This window comes from Panthera leo, chromosome C1 (genome assembly GCF_018350215.1).
Source record: "Panthera leo isolate Ple1 chromosome C1, P.leo_Ple1_pat1.1, whole genome shotgun sequence".
NCBI lineage: Eukaryota > Metazoa > Chordata > Mammalia > Carnivora > Felidae > Panthera > Panthera leo.
In genome coordinates this window covers 34,496,107-34,511,582 of record NC_056686.1, presented here as the reverse complement: position 1 = coordinate 34,511,582, position 15,476 = coordinate 34,496,107, and the positions used below count along the sequence as shown (strand labels likewise).

Below are 15,476 nucleotides of genomic sequence, written 5' to 3'. Positions count from 1 at the left end.
TGTGAACCATCTTGAGTAGAGAACCAAGTACATTTGTTGGGATAAAACCGCAGTGGTTAGAGGGCTGCTAAGGGCCTCAATAGTGGCAAGTCCCAATGCCACTCCGTGGAGTGGGTGAGGTGACCCCTCCTGCCCACCCTCCCAACCAGGGGCATCACAAGTGGTGGGAAGGAAAAGGAAGCAGCCCAGTCCAACTCAGCAGCTCTATTTACACAGCAGCATCACCCACACCCCGTGTGGCCTCTCATGGCTTCTTGGCTTTCTTCACAGAAGAGGAGCTGGAGGCCGATTCCCGTCGCTTCCTCTGAGAAGACACAGAAGGTGTTGGGGTCAATGGCTCCCAAGTCTCTATTCACACTCGGTGCATGTGTTTCACACTCTCAGGGAAGGCGATGCCCACTGGCCACCCACTCCTACCCTCAGTCTCAGAACCCATCGGAGTAACCACTCCCATTGCGGGCACTAGAGGGAGCAGGTCTGTACACACTCGTGTGTTCGCTCACGTGCAGGGCCTGTTCATGCTCCCCACTGCCCATCTAGGCTCTTACCGAGTTGGGCGTGAGGGGTGCGCCCACCACATCAATGATGGTGTCCTTGGTGGGGTCGGGGCCAAGACCAGGTTCAGGTACTGCTGGCTCAGCAGAGGCTGGGGCCGGGCCTGATGCTGGCGTGGCAGGGCCCCCTAGGACGCCAGCCCGGGCCAGGGCCTCATGCCGGTGCCTCAGCATCTGTAGCTCATACTCGCAGTTGGCGCAGGCCTGCTTGAGCTCATAGAGCAGCACCAGGTCGCTCCGTAGCTCGTTGAACATGTGCACCAGCTCCTCCGTGGGTGTCGGGCTCAGCTCTGCAGGCGGTGGGTAGAAGGCACAGGCAGAGCCAGTGTGTGCGGCGGGAAGGCCAGCAACAGAAAATGCCCTCCCCTGCCCAGCCTTGATTGGCAGCCTTGGGTGGGTAGGTCCTGCAGGCCCAGCCCCCACTCACCCACACCAAGCTCCAGCAGCATCTGCTCCAGGGCCTTGATCTTCTTCTGTCCCACAGAGCTTGGCAGTTTCATCTGCAATGACCCAGACTGCTAAGCCCTCTCCCCCACAAGTAGCTAAGGATGAGGGAGAACCAAAGGCAAAGGGGAGTGGAAGAGAAGTTAACCCCGGGAAGGCAGCTCTGCATCAGAAAAGGAAATAGCTGGCAAGTGGAATATAGCAAGGGCGCAAGTGCTTTGACCTCAGCCCGGCCACGTCCCCGCGATCTCTCTCTGCAGCACATGGCACAACCCCGCCTGGTGCTCCAGCCCCATGGCTGCAGCAAGTGGGCTGTGGAGAGCCCAGGGCCCAAGCACCATGATGGAAGTGGCACGTACCCGCTGGCTCCGCAGCGTGACGCCTGCGGACTTGAAGTCTGGAAACTTGATGCCTGCGGTCTCAGGAACAGCCTGGGGGAGAAGAAGTCATGGAGACCAAGGCGTGGCAGGGAAAGGGCCCAGTGTTAGTCCCAACACCCTGCTAGCTCTAGGTGCTCTCAGAGCCCTCCCACCCTGGGCCGGACTCCATCTCCATACCGGTTTCTCGGCCTCCTTTTTCTGGGGTAGCTTCTTCTTGGGGGCCTTGCGTTCCGTGCGCCGCTGCTCTGCAGTGGTGTCTGCTGCTGTTATCAGCTTCTGCAGGTCCTGGCTGCGCTTCTCCCGCTCCTTCTTCCGGGCTTCAATCTTGCGTAGCTCCTGCAGCAGATACTCCTCCTCTGCCACCTGGGAAAGCGAGATGCCGTGAAGTGTGTGCAGGTGCCCAGGGGAGTGAGGCGCAGGGGCACTGAGCTGTCTGTAAGGGACTCTGAGAGGAAAGGGACCATGAGGGAGGGGAAAAGCTATAAAAGCAGGGACAGAGGCTCCTGAGGGAGGATAGGTGGGAAAGCAGGGAACCTGCAGAAGAGGGAAATGAGGGCATGCAGGACAGAGGCAAAGGGCTTCAGGACCTGGAAGAGAGGCAGTGAGGCTCAGGGCTGACCTGCTCAGGGGTCCGGTTGTAGAGGCGCTCTAGCTGTTCCTTCCTCCGCCGCTCATGCCCAGCATCAAATACTGGTATCTTGAGGTCTGTGCCTGGCACAGCCCGCACGTTGGCAAGCTTGGCACAGATGTGGTAGTACCGCTCCTTCAAGTCCTCCACAGAACGCTTCTGAGGATAAAGACATGGCAGGAAGGGAGGATGAAGACCCAGAAGCATATGGAAGGCGTAGCATAAAGGCAGTGGGCCTTCCAGGCCCAGGGTCTGGACACACATGCAAATGCATGACACCAGCTCACCTTGAACTGCTGGTGGTCATACCGGTCATGGATAACTACAAAACGTAAGTCAAAGCGGCGGCTGAGGTCAAAGAGGTGATCCGTTTCTGCCTTAGTCCAAGCGTCATCGTGAAGGTAGAGCTGGTACTCCTGCTCTGAATACACAGGAACCTGCACAGTCTACTGGCACAGAGGGACAGAGGGAGGACACGTCATGTCACGTCCAGTGGGCTCCAGCCTCCTGTGGTCACAGCCCCTCCTGTTTATTGCCAATCTCTAAGCTGGACCGAAGCAAAACCCTCTTCCTAGGCCCCTGCACAGGGCAGCCTGGAAATGATGTTTCCAAGTGAGGAAACAAACTCCTCGACTAGAACTCGCCAGGCTCTAAGATGGCAGCCTACCTCTGGATTCAGTCCCAAAGCAGCTTCACCATGCCTTCAGCACCAGAGCCCCGGTAACAGGATGCATGCTCCTGTCCTCATGGTTAAGGGGAGGGGCCCACATGTAAGTGCTTCTGTGGAGTCCAAAGGTTAACTTTGGAGTAGAGCAGAGAGCTACGGAGAAAGGCCCAGGATCCCCTGGTCCATTGGAATATTTGTCTGAAGCATTCCTGCCACCCAGTGGTGACAATGAGACTTGCAGCTCCCCCAGAGCAGGCCAAAGGTCACTTACCTCTAGGAAAAGGGGCCTGAATCTTTCTCCCAACAGATGCACCCCTGTACATGCCCCTGCCTCCCCTCTGCCATAGCCCAACCTCCAGACCTTTCTCAGGGACAAAAAGGACCACCGCCACTCCTTCCCCAGGAAGGAGTCAATGTTAGGCTGGACTAGGGAAGTCCCTTTTCTCTAATCAAAAACCACACTGGCTCTGAACCTGCTCTCAAGACACTATATGCAGCTGCCTCTTGCACTTATCATACTGGATGTCCCACATACACCTCAAACTGAATATGTTCAGGTGATGGGTGTTAGCCAGACTAATTGTGGTGATCATTTTGCAGTATATACAAATATGAACCATGTTGTACACCTGAAATGAACATATATATTGATTATAACTCAATAAAAATATATACATGTGTTCAGTACTGAGCTCATCACCTTCCCTCAAACTCCTATCTCTTCCAGTTCAGTTCTCAGTCAATGTCACCATCAGCCAACACAGGTGTCCAAGCCAGAAGCCTAGAAAGCATTTTTAATTCCCATCTTTACCCTTGACCCCTCCCCTTCCACAAATCTGTGGATTTTACCTCCAGAATCTCTATCTTCACAGCCAGATTGCAGTCTAGACCACCACTACCACTGCCTGAATCAGAAAAACAGCCTCCCCACTGACCTCTCTGCTTCTATTCAATCCTCCCCCAAGCAATTCTCCATCAGCAGCCAAGATGTGATCTCTCTGACCAATACTGCTTAGAGGACAGCCTGCAAACCTGTGCTGTTTGCAAACTGGTCCCACTAGTCTATGTAAGTATGGAAATCGAGAGTCGGCATTTAGAAACCTTTATAACAATTTCGCAGAAGTCACATGCTACTGAACCTAGTATGAAAGAAACGTGGACTTGTATTTTATCTTTTCTTGTAATTTTACTATCTTTATCAGACTCTGATGGACTGTAAATATTTTCTTAAAGTTCTTCATCACAGATAATTTGAGAAGCACTATTCTAGAATATGTATCAATCATGTCACCCAACTACCTCATACTAAGCCTCTCAAAAGCTCTCCATAAACTAAGATAAAAATGCCTTCTAGATAAGTCACAAACTCCTCAAGAACAAGGGTTGTCTGGTTCATTTCCTATCGTTGGGGTTCAGCACAGGGCCAGGCACACTGTTAAGTATCAATGAATATTTACAGAATCAACCAATAAACACATGTAGATGACCTGGCCTCTCTCTGCAGCTACTGTCCCTCATGCATCCAAAGTTTCAAATAAGTGACTAGCAATGTCAGGAACATTGCTAGGCTCTCCCCCTCAGCCTTTGCTGTTCTTGCCTGAAATGCATCCCCAGTTCCACATTCCTTCCTCTATGAAGATAACTTCTCATCCTTTCGATCTTTTCCTCTGGGAAGTCTCTCTCATTTCCCAGGGTTGCTTAAGTATATCCCTCCTACGTATTTTAATTACATTTAATTAAAAAAAGAAAAAAATCCGTAGGAACTGTGTATGCAGGCCAGCTCCCAAGGAGCTCACAGTCAAGTGAGGGAGACATTCATTCATTCAATAAATATTTATCATGGGCCTGCTAGACCTATGCTGGGAACACAGTGCTGAATAAGATAGACAGTGGCCTTACCTTCTCAGCGCTCACAGTTCAGCTGAAAAAAATAATTTAGTCCAGTGTGGAGAGTTTGATGACAAAGATATGCCTAGAATGTAGTGAGTGACATCTGATCCAGCCTGGGGACAAACATTGGTCAGGGAAGAGGTCACAGGAGACAATCAGGTTACTTTGAAAGAGAACAGTGAAATGACCACGATTCTCTTTTATAAAGACCACTCTTGCAGCATTTAGGACAGACAGGATTAAACAAGAGCCTGAAAGACCTGCTGACAGGTTTTGGAAATAATCCAGGTGAGAAGTGAAGAGGACTGAACTAAAACAGCACCAGTGGAAGGTAAAGAAAAGGGCACAGATGTAATTTTAGGTTAAAAACCACAGGACTCGGCAACTGGATGTGAGAGGTGAGGAAAGACGCTCACTCCTGTGTTTTGGGCGTGAGTAAGAGAGCAGCTGGAGAGCCACGGACTGAGAGTGGACCCCAGCAACTGGCAGGAGGGAACACCATTAGTTCACCTTACTCTGCTTCCCTCTCCATCTGTAGTCACCATGATCTTTCTAAGCATCAAATCAGATCCTCACACTACTCTACTTAAAACTTTGTCAGTATCAGGGCACCTGGGATGCCAGTCAGTTGAGTGTCCAATTCTGGATTTCAGCTCAGGTCATGATCCCAGAGTTCTGTGATAGAGCCCCACATCAGGCTCCTCACTGAGCATGGAGCCTACTTGGGATTCTCTTTCTCTCCCTTTGCCCCTTTCCCCAACTTGCATTCTGTCCCTGTCAGCAGCTACTCAAAAGATATCAGAGCAAAGCCCAGAGTCCTGAGCCTGGCTGCCAAGCCCTGCCTGGCCTGGCCCTGCTGACCTCTCAGGCCTCACCTTCCACCATGTCCTACCCTGGGCTTTAGGCTTCACCAACAGGGAAATGCCTACAGCATGCCATGCATATGACTGGTTTTTTATATATGCCTTTGCTCATGCTGGCCCCTCTGCCTGAAAAAGTCACTGCACTCCTTTCCTAATATTGCCTGGTGACGTCCTTTAAGACTCAATTCCAGCTCTAAGTTCTCCAGGAAGTTTCCATGGCCTTCAGGTCCTCCCAAAATAGCACATATCCCACCAAACTGTAACTGCCTGTGCCTCTCCTCATGTCCTCCCCAACAATATGCAGAGTTTCCTGAGGGCAGATATGGTTTCTGGTGCATTTCTGTGTCCTCAATGCGCAGGGCTTGACTTGGCATGGAGCAGCATTTATCAAATACAAAATGAACATTCTTGTCTTCTCCTCAAATTATCTCATCCAACCTTCCCACCCATCACCTCAACACCTCACCTCTTGGTTGTCCCTTCTCAATCCTACACTTCCAGCCTCTCTCTCCACCAGACCTGGGGTGGGGGGTTGGGAGGGGGAGGCGGGGGGCTGAGATGTTGGTGAGATGGAAGAAAATCAGATCTCCTGGGGGGAAGGGGGAAGCAAGAATGATAGGTCACACCCAGATGTGCTCAGTCTAAGAAGCCTGTGAGCCATTCAGGCAGAGTTGTCCAGGTACAGTTGGCTACACTGGGCTGAGGGGAAAGAAGCTGGGACTTGAAGTCCTGGGATTAGGCCCTTAGTGCTTTTAGGCCCCAAATCTAGGCTGCTCCAGGCTGCAGGGACTGTGACACTATATTGTATACTGGCCTGAACAACAGCTTAGGAAATCCTAGCCTAGCCCGGCTGCCTCTCACTGGCTGGTGGAGTGTGGGTAAGGCCCTGCTCTGAGCTTCAGTAATCTAGACCACAGATGATTCAGCTTGGACTAGGGTGCTAGCACAGAGGATGAAGAACAAAGGCAAACGTGGTTTATTATGGAAACAAAATCAGCAGGCCTCAATGATTAAATGTATCACTGAGATCTAGTTCAAATGTCACCTTCTCAGAGAGGCCCAACCTGACCGCCTTATCTAAATTAGGCCTCCCCTATGCCTATAAGTTCACTCTTTAATTCATTTCATACCCCATTCATATCCTGGTTTCAATTTACTGATGGCCCAAATCTGAAAGAATCAAATTTATTTGCTTACATGTTTGTTGTCTTTCCCTACCTCCCTGTCCTATTGTTGACTGAAATAATTGGAGAATATACAGGGGAAGTCAAGGATGATTCCCAAGTTTCTGGGTGGGAAACTTCCCATTCCCAAGCAACTGGGTGGATAGTGGTGCCATTAACTGATATGGGTTTGGGGTGAGAAAGACAGGAAATAGATGAGTTCTGCTCAAGGGTACCTACTTGATCTGAAGTACCTGTGGGGCTTTCAGGGAGAGACGTTAAGTAAATGATTGGATATCGCTCTGAACTGGAGATATTAAGTGGGATCACTGGTATACAGCAGGCAACTGGAGCCTCAAAGAAAATGAGATACACTAGGGAGAAAGTATAGAGAGACAAGGACACAGCTGAGGAACAGTGACATTTGAAGGGCCAAGAGCAGCCACCAAAAACCAGATCAGGTCCAGGAAGGGATCCCACAGGCAGAAGAGACCCACGAAATCTCACCCTGCAGGTATTTGCCACGTGGACTGAGTGGGTAACGATGGTTGAAACAAAGACTGAATGTGCCTCTGGAGCCAACCCCAGGAGGCTGAAAGGTCATGTGAGTAGCTCAGAGTGGGTGAGCAATCTTGGCCTATGTCCATATGGTGGTGGCTCACCTTATTGAACCTGGCAAAGGGGTAATCCTTGCCCTCCTCAGCTGCCCGTCGCCAGTGGAAGAACATAGCTCCATCCTTGCGGGCTGGGTTGGTGAAGGGCATCCACTTCCAGGGCCGCACCTTCTTAGAGCCCAACTTGGCTTTCACTGTGCGGTAACCTTGACCAGTGTCACTGGGTAGCAGTGGGGGTGCATCCCTGCAGCAAGGTTCAGAGAGATGAGAAGTCAGAGTAAGAAAGTGTGTAGAGAGCCTTTGGGACCAAGCTGATCTACCCTACAGCAAGGAAGTCACGTCCTAGAATGAGCAGTCGGGAGCAAATCCTGCATCCTACTAAGTAAGCAGGAGCCCTGGCTGGGGAGGGCAGCTGGAGAGAGAACTGGCAGAGAAAACCATGCAGACGGATCGGGACATGCAGATAGGTCGGGAGCCAGAGCCTGGGGGACTTGGGATTCTAATACTTGCTTCTTGTCAGAGTAGAGCAGTGCATAGACCTCTCGGTGCATGCCCTCGGGTCTCTTGAACGTCAGTGTCTCAGAGGACTTCTTGGACTTTTTCTGAGAATGGAAACCACAAGATAGAAACCACAACCTAGACTCCCTTCCCTTAAAATTCCTTAGCCCAGCTCAATCCCTGAACCAAACAGCACCTACAGGTACAATGACACACTATGAAAGCAGAGAAACCCACTCACAGGGGCACCCTTAGTTAGAGCAAGTCATTCCTGTCCCCAACCCCACCTCCTCACCTGAGTAGATCCCCGATCTGTCAGAATAGAAAATACTTTCCCATCATCTCTCAGAATGTCACGCTGACTTGGTGCCACTGCCCCCCCCCCAATATCCTACAAGCGTCACACTCTTGTGTGGTCTCCCATCTCTTATAAGTGCCACACTCTCTTGGTCCCCACCATTTCCCATGGGTGTCCTACCATCTCTGCCCCATGTCATAAAGGTAACACATAGTCTCTGCCCCCTATGTCACACCTTTTACCGCCCATCTCACTAGAAGTGCAGCACCCCACCATCTCCCCCATCTCTCTCCCATTGTCACTCCTCCCCACCACTTCACTCGCAATACCCAAGGCTCTCAGGCGCCCCTGCTACCTTGTCCGGGTTGATAATGTCCTTCTTGCTGATGGTCCCGGAGGCTGCATCCCCCTCTGGACCCCCAAGTTCTAGAATGTCCCGCACATCCGCGCCTGTAGCCATCGTGTCTGAGAGATGGAGGAGCGCCCCGAGGTCAAGGGTCAGTGCCTGAGAAGGGACACAGCTCAGATCAGGAGGCGGAGCCACTCCAGCCCCAAGCAGGGCGGGGTGAAGGGGCGCGCCGCTAGGAGGAAAGTAGTCCGGGTCCGATCGGGGTTCCGCCTGCGTCCTGCCACCTGGGTCTCCCTTACGGCCCCGTCTGCCTCCTAAGCCCCAGCACCTCTACACCCGGATTCCCCAGCTGCCGCTGCCGCTGCTCCCCTAGCCCCGATGAGCCGCGGACAGAAACTTCCGGTCGTGCGCATTCGAAACGCGGCCGGCAGGAACACTTCCGGTATGTGCTGAGCAGAAATGGAGCCGGCTGGCATCCCAGTGTGAAAGCCCGGGGAAGGGGGTGGTTCATCACCGGCCTTGGCTCCCACGGGGTGGCCAGTGTTCGGATGCTGCTTGCATTCTGGCATTTGCCCTCTATGTTGCTCTGTTGCATCTCGGGCTATAAAAACAGCGCAGAGCTTTGTCCCTTGGAAGTCGCTTAATTCCTTTGAACCCATTTCTTCATTTGTAAAATGGAAATTGTAATGGGACCTGCTTAAATGAAGCACCGATAACCCTTGCAGAACAGCAAATTGCCTGGCACGTTTAATTTTTTTGTATTAAATTAATTAGTGGTATTAATGGCCCTTGTTCCTAAGTACACACCAGGCACTGTGCTAAACGTCGGAGATGAAGAGATAAACTAGTCAAGGTGGAGCATCCCAGGATGGCTTCCAAGATGGAGTGAGGTCTGGACCCTCACTTGCACCTCCTCTGATGGAGCTCCCCTCTCGTGGGGATTTCCTGGAGCCAACTCCCTAGAACATCACCAGCCCGGGAGCTAACTGCACTAGACTGGGTTACCAAAAGGCCCAAGAATATGGCCCTGAGCAGGGAGCAGCTGGAAGAATTCTCTCTCAAAGTAAGAAATTTACTAATCTCCCTGGAGAGAGAGACATCTAGAACTGGAGGCCCTCAGGAAGGGCGGAAGGGACAGGGTAAACAGCTCCCAACTTCAGCCTCTGCAAACCAGCCTGCAAACATGGAAGACACGTGGCCAATGAGCGTGGAGGGTGGAGTCAGGGCCTGGTAAGACATTAAGGAAACCAAACTCCAAGCCAAGGCCTGACAAAGAACCCAGCAGGGACTAGAGGAGCAGACAGCCTGCACAAGTTAGCTATCAGTGTGGTAGGCTGTTCTGGCTTGGAGGGGACAGGGGTGTAGCAGCTGCAGCCTCAAGCCTACCTAGACCCCAAAACTATGGAGAACTGGGCCTGGAGGTAGAAACTTTACCCTTTTCCTGAGACCTGATTTCTGGGTGAATCCTCTGGGCTCTAAACAGTGTCTAGAAGAAGCCAGGGTCCTGCTGCAGAAATTGCCCACAGGGAAGGGAATAGCCCTTGGAGCCAGAAGTGGAAAGAGCAATGGGAAGGAGTCCTACACCTCTGCCTCACTTGACTCTGCTTGTAGTTGGTTGTGTAATTATTTGTTTAATATCTAGCTCCTCTGATAGATTTATTTCTATGAGAATCATGGTACATAAATGTATGTATGTATCAGGCATTGTTCTAGGCTCTAGGGATGCAGTGGGTGAATGAGATACAAATGGCTCATGGTAGGGCTTATATCTAGTGAAAGAAGAGAAACACTGAGCATATAAACAATGAAATGGTGTAAATTTTGATGGTGACAGGAGCTATGAAAAAAATAAAATAGGGTAATAGGATGAGGGACTACTTTATGTAGTACGGTCAGGGAAGGTTCCTCTGGAAACTTGAAATCTGAGCTGAGGTTTAAATGATGGAAATAGCCACAGCATACCTGGGGAAGGAATGTTTCAGACAGGAGGAATAACAAGTCTCGCCTCCCTAAAATGGAAGGAACTCTATATGTAAAAAGCACATAAAGAAAAAAGTCCAGGGGTGCCTGGGTGGCTCGGTCAGTTAAGCCTCTGACTCTTGGTTTTGGTTCAGGTCATGATCTTGTGGCTTCGTGAATTAGAGCCCTGTGTCGGGCTCTGCACTGACAACATGGAGCCTGCTGGGGATTCTCTCTCTCCCTCTCTCTCTCTCTGCCCCTCCCCCACTCGTGCTGTCTCTCTCAAAATAAATAAACTTAAAAAGAAAAAACAAAAAAGTCCGCTGTGTTGGGTGATGAGTGAGGAGTGGGAGAATAGGAAGACTTGAAATCAGAGGTAAGCATCGTGGTCCATAGAAAGGAGTTTAGGTTTTATCCTATGGGCAATCAAATATCATCCTTTCTTGGCCACAGCCTAGATTTTTTTTTTTTTTAATGCAGAGCCTGCTTGGGATTCTCTCTCTTTCTCTCTCTCTCTCTCAAAATAAAATAAACTTCAGACAAACAAACAAAAGAAACTGGGAGAGGGGAGGCAGTCTGTATGTGATGTGATCAAGATCCAGAACATCTCAATCTGGCCTGGTCTTGCTCAGGTTAATTATAAAGAATATCTTCCCACTTTTATTATATTATTACATATAATATGTTATATATAATATATTTTATTATAAGGACAAACTTTCCCACTTTTTAAAAAATTTAAATCCAAGTTGGTTAACATATAGTGTAATAATAATTTCAGGAGTAGAACCCAGTGATTCATCACTTACATATAACACCCAGTGCTCATCCCAACTAGTGCCCTTCTTTTTAATTTTTTTTTAACGTTTATTTATTTTTGAGACAGAGAGAGACAGAGCATGAATGGGGGAGGGGCAGAGAGAGAGGGAGACACAGAATCGGAAGCAAGCTCCAGGCTCTGAGCCATCAGCCCAGACCCTGACTCGGGGCTCGAACTCACGGACCGCGAGATGGTGACCCGAGCTGAAAAGTCGGACGCTTAACCGACTGAGCCACCCAGGCGCCCCAACAAGTGCCTTTCTTAATGGCCATCGCCCATTTAGCCCACCCTCCCACCCAATACCCCACAAGCAACCCTCAGTTCATTCTCTGTATTCAAGAGTCTCTTAGGGTTTTTCTCCTCTGTTTTTAACTTATTTTTGCTTCCCTTTCCCTAGGTTCATCTGTTTTGTTTCTTAAATTCCACATATGAGTGAAATCATATATTTGTCTTTCTCTGCCTGACTTATTTCGCTTAGCATAATACGTTCTAGTTCCATCCACCTTGTTGCAAATGGTAAGATTTCAGTCTTTTTCATTAAAAAGTTTTCCACTTTTTAAAATGGGCAAAGAACGTGATTAGGAAAGTCACAGAAGTGCTACCGCCAATAAATGGACAGCTAAACATGCATTATCACTGGTATTCAAATAAATGAAAAATCAAAAACTGTAATGAGATACCCAGTTTTTGCCTATTAGGTAGGGTAAAACCATAAAATAATACTTGTGATACCTGTTCTTGACAAGGGTATTACTGAAATGGCCACCAGCCTACCCTGTTGATGAGAATGTAAATTGATCCAGCTTTGTTCATTAATTCACTCAACAAATTGTTTAGTGCTTACTGTAAGCCACTTAGAAGTGTCATACTCGAGGTGCGTGGCTGGCTCAGGCGGAAGAGCATGCGACTCTTGATCTCAGGGTTGTGAGTTTGAGCCCCGTGTTGGGTGTAGAGATGACTCAAATAAATAAAACTTAAAAAAAAAGAAAAAGAAAAGGAAGAAGTGCAGCCCTCTAGCCAGGCCCTGTGCTAGCCCTGAGTATACTACAGTAAAGACAAACGTGATTGCTGCCTTCAGCTGGTACCTTTAAGAATTGAGCACTTCGGTGTGCCTGGGCACGCCTGGGCATGCCTGGGTGGCTCAGTCAGTTAAGCATCTGACTCTTGATTTCGGCTCAGGTCATCATCTCGTGGTTTGTGAGATTGAGCCCCGTTCAGGTTCTGCGCTGACATCTCAGGGTCTGCTTGGGATTCTCTCTCCCTCTGAATCTTCCCCTCCCTCCAACCCCATTCCTTGGGTGCTTGCACACGCGCTCTCTCTCTCTCTCTCTCTCTCAAAAAAAAAAAAAAAAAAAAAAAAAGAACTGTGCACTTGGTTGTACGAAAGTTATTCCTCAATAAGAAGAAACAAAGTAGATAGGAACTGGAGCTGGCATTTAGGCCTGATCAAGATGCTGCCTTCCTAAGGCACCAAGACTTCAGGCAGAGCCACTGGGGGGGGGGGGGGGGGGGAGGGGGGGAAGCCCGTGGGGAACTGGCTGGGACCAGGAAGTCTGGGGCAAGAAGCTGGGGGACAGGGGCTCTGATGGAGACTGTGTGGTCCCTGACCAGTTTTGTGATCAAGAAAGATGAAGACTTCTTCTGAGAATGGCTGAAGGACACAAGCCACACCAACACCAAGCAGTCTGATTCTGGAGTGAGGCCTTCTTGGGGGGCTCTCTGGGCAGCCCCCAAATCCCCAGCACTGAGTCTCCAGACCTGCAGCTGAGTGGGCACTCCTGCCCCATCTGCCACAAAGGAAAAGACTGCTGTTGGCCCCCTCACCTCCACATACTCCGGGTCTCTCGGGAGTTCTCTCCCCTCACCATTTCAACTTTTTTGGAATTCTCACTCTTGCATGCATCTCTCTTCTCCTTCCCTGGCGGGTTTCCTACCGACAGTTTTCAGCTTTCCAGAGTGTATTCCTGGCTCCTTCCCTCACTCCACTCTCACTCTGTCACTCCAGACTGTTTGATGCCATTTGGCTTCTAATTCTTTTTTTTTTTTTTTTTTGGCAGAGCAGTCTTCCCACAACTATGATAAGGTTCTGGTTTTTTTGTGTGTTTTTTGTTTTTTGTTTTTTGGCAAAGCAGTCTTCCCAGAACTGTGATAAAATAAGTTTCTGTTTAAACCACCAAGTCTGTAGTAGTTCTGCTATAACCGCTCAATCTAAGACATTTTTATTCTTTTAAATACATGTTTGGGGGTGCCTGGGTGGCACAGTGGGTTAAGTGTCTGACTCTTGATTTCGGCTCAGGTCATGATCCCATGGTCATGAGACCAAGCCCTGAATCCCTGCTTGGGATTCTCTCTCTCCTTCTCTCTGCCTCTCCCCCACTTTCTCTCTTTCTCTCTCTCAAAATAAATAAAATAAAACTTAAAAGTAGATAGATAGATAGATAGATAGATAGATAGATGTTTGTATTGGCGAGCCGGTCCTTCTAAAGTCTGGAGTCCTTTACAAACTTCTTTGCGAGTCAACTCTTTTGCTTTTCTAAATTAACTAAATAAATAAATCAGAATCAAAGTCAGAGGCAAGACATCACACCTTGTACCACCCACCTCAAAGAAAGGGTTACAAAGCTCGGCAGTCCTCTCTGGGTTTGGAGGCCACATGTACGACATTTGGGCATGTTGCTCTGGCTCATTTACCGGGTAACCTGGAAGTTTAGAGAGGATCCTGGCTCAAAAAGGGGGTTCTCCAGTGGATCCAGGTCGCAGTGCAAGCTGTGTGAGCAATTGGGCCTGACTATTCAACAGACCCAATGGTCTGGGAAGTATTTTGTGACAAAGATCTTATATATACTTTCAAGCAATCCCAGTAGGAGAATCAGAGCCTGGGCACCCAGGATTCTGAAGTAAGGCTGTGATCCCGACTGCAAATGACTGGCCGCCACTTGCAAAGCAGTTTCTGGCTTATACCTGGGCCTCGTAGAAACTGAATGCCTGACCACGAAACCTAACTATGAGACTGGAACTGCCTGACATGAACTGAGAATGATCCCATTCCCTGAACCATAAAGGTGGGGATGCAAGTCAGCATTCCATGATAAAATGTAAGGGGTTTTCCATTCTTAATACCTGATGTTGTAAGTTTCACCATAATATTGCTTTAGCTGCATCCTGCAAATTATGTTCCATTTTCATTATCATTCTAATTTCCCTTTGATTGCTTCTTTGATCCATGGATTATTTAGAACTCTGCGGCTTACTATATTTCCAAATATTGGAGAGTTTTCTAGGTCTCTTATGATCATTGATATCTAATTTAATTCCACAGTGGCCAGAGAACATGTTCTATATAATTTTAATCCTTTTAAATTTATTGAGATTTGTTTTATGGCCCAGCATATGGTCCATTGGTGAACATACCATGTATACCTTAAAAAACGTGTGTTTCACAGTTTGGCATAGAGTTCTGTAAATATTAATTAGGTCAAGATGATTGACAGTATTGTTCAAATAATCTGCTTTTATTGATTTTTTTGTCTATTGTATCAATTGCTGAGAGGGGATTAAAATCTCTAACTATGATTGTGGAATCATCTGTTTCTTCCTTTAATTCTGTCCTTTTTTTGTTCCATGTATTTTGAATCTCTGTTATTAGGCATATACACATTTATAATTGTTATATCTCTCTGGTGAATTGACCCATTTATTATTATGAAATATCTTTATCTCTGGTAAGAGTCTTTGTCTTATACTTTATTTGATATTATAGCCACTCCAGCCTTCACAAGCTTGCTGTTTCATGGTATATCTTTTTCCTTCTGTTTTCTTTCATCTTTTTGGTATGTTTACATTTTAATTTTTTCCTCAATAGACTCCACGCCCAATGTGGGGCTTGAACTCATGACCCTGAGATTGAGTCACATGTTCTACCAACTGAGTCAGCCGGGCACCCCAGTTTGTTTACATTTTAAGTGCATCTCTTACACATAGCAGATATTTGAGTTTTGCTCTTTTTCATCCATTCAGACAATCTCTGCCTCCTGAGACCATAGGTGTTGGTCAAAAGATGAGTAGCAAAAAAGAACGAGCTTAGGTCTGGACTCATTTATATCCTTTCTTCTTGAGGATGAATGCTGTGGACACTAAGGACTTTATAGTGGACCAAATAGTTTGCAGGCCGTGTTGGGCAGTTCAGTTTGCAAGGTCACCTGATTGTCCCATGGACGAGCATTCAGTGTCTATCAGGGCCCCATAGTAAGATAAAGCTGTTTCTCCAAGGAAGATCAGTTATTTGCCAAACAGTGCACAGCTTTCTTCATAAATCCCAGGGGCTTCTTCTGCAATGTTCCTTCTGGGCT

General features: G+C 48.4%; 1 protein-coding gene across 2 annotated transcripts; it reads right to left on the bottom strand.

Annotated features, from left to right (window-relative positions):
* Positions 1–189: 189 nt before the first annotated feature.
* DMAP1 (DNA methyltransferase 1 associated protein 1) lies at positions 190–8,742 on the bottom strand. Of its 2 annotated transcripts, XM_042950764.1 has the most exons (11): positions 8,677–8,742; positions 8,355–8,504; positions 7,714–7,805; positions 7,252–7,447; positions 2,294–2,452; positions 1,998–2,165; positions 1,556–1,741; positions 1,358–1,429; positions 982–1,054; positions 549–844; positions 190–304 (listed from the first exon to the last, which is right to left on the bottom strand). In XM_042950764.1, the coding sequence occupies exons 2-11, from the start codon at positions 8,457–8,459 to the stop codon at positions 245–247; spliced, it is 1,407 nt and encodes a 468-aa protein (XP_042806698.1). In that variant the 5' UTR covers positions 8,460–8,504; positions 8,677–8,742; the 3' UTR covers positions 190–244. The 2 variants fall into 2 exon arrangements, with proteins under 2 accessions (XP_042806698.1, XP_042806699.1); XM_042950765.1 differs by lacking the exons at positions 8,355–8,504; positions 8,677–8,742 and adding an exon at positions 7,997–8,086.
* Positions 8,743–15,476: the final 6,734 nt, after the last annotated feature.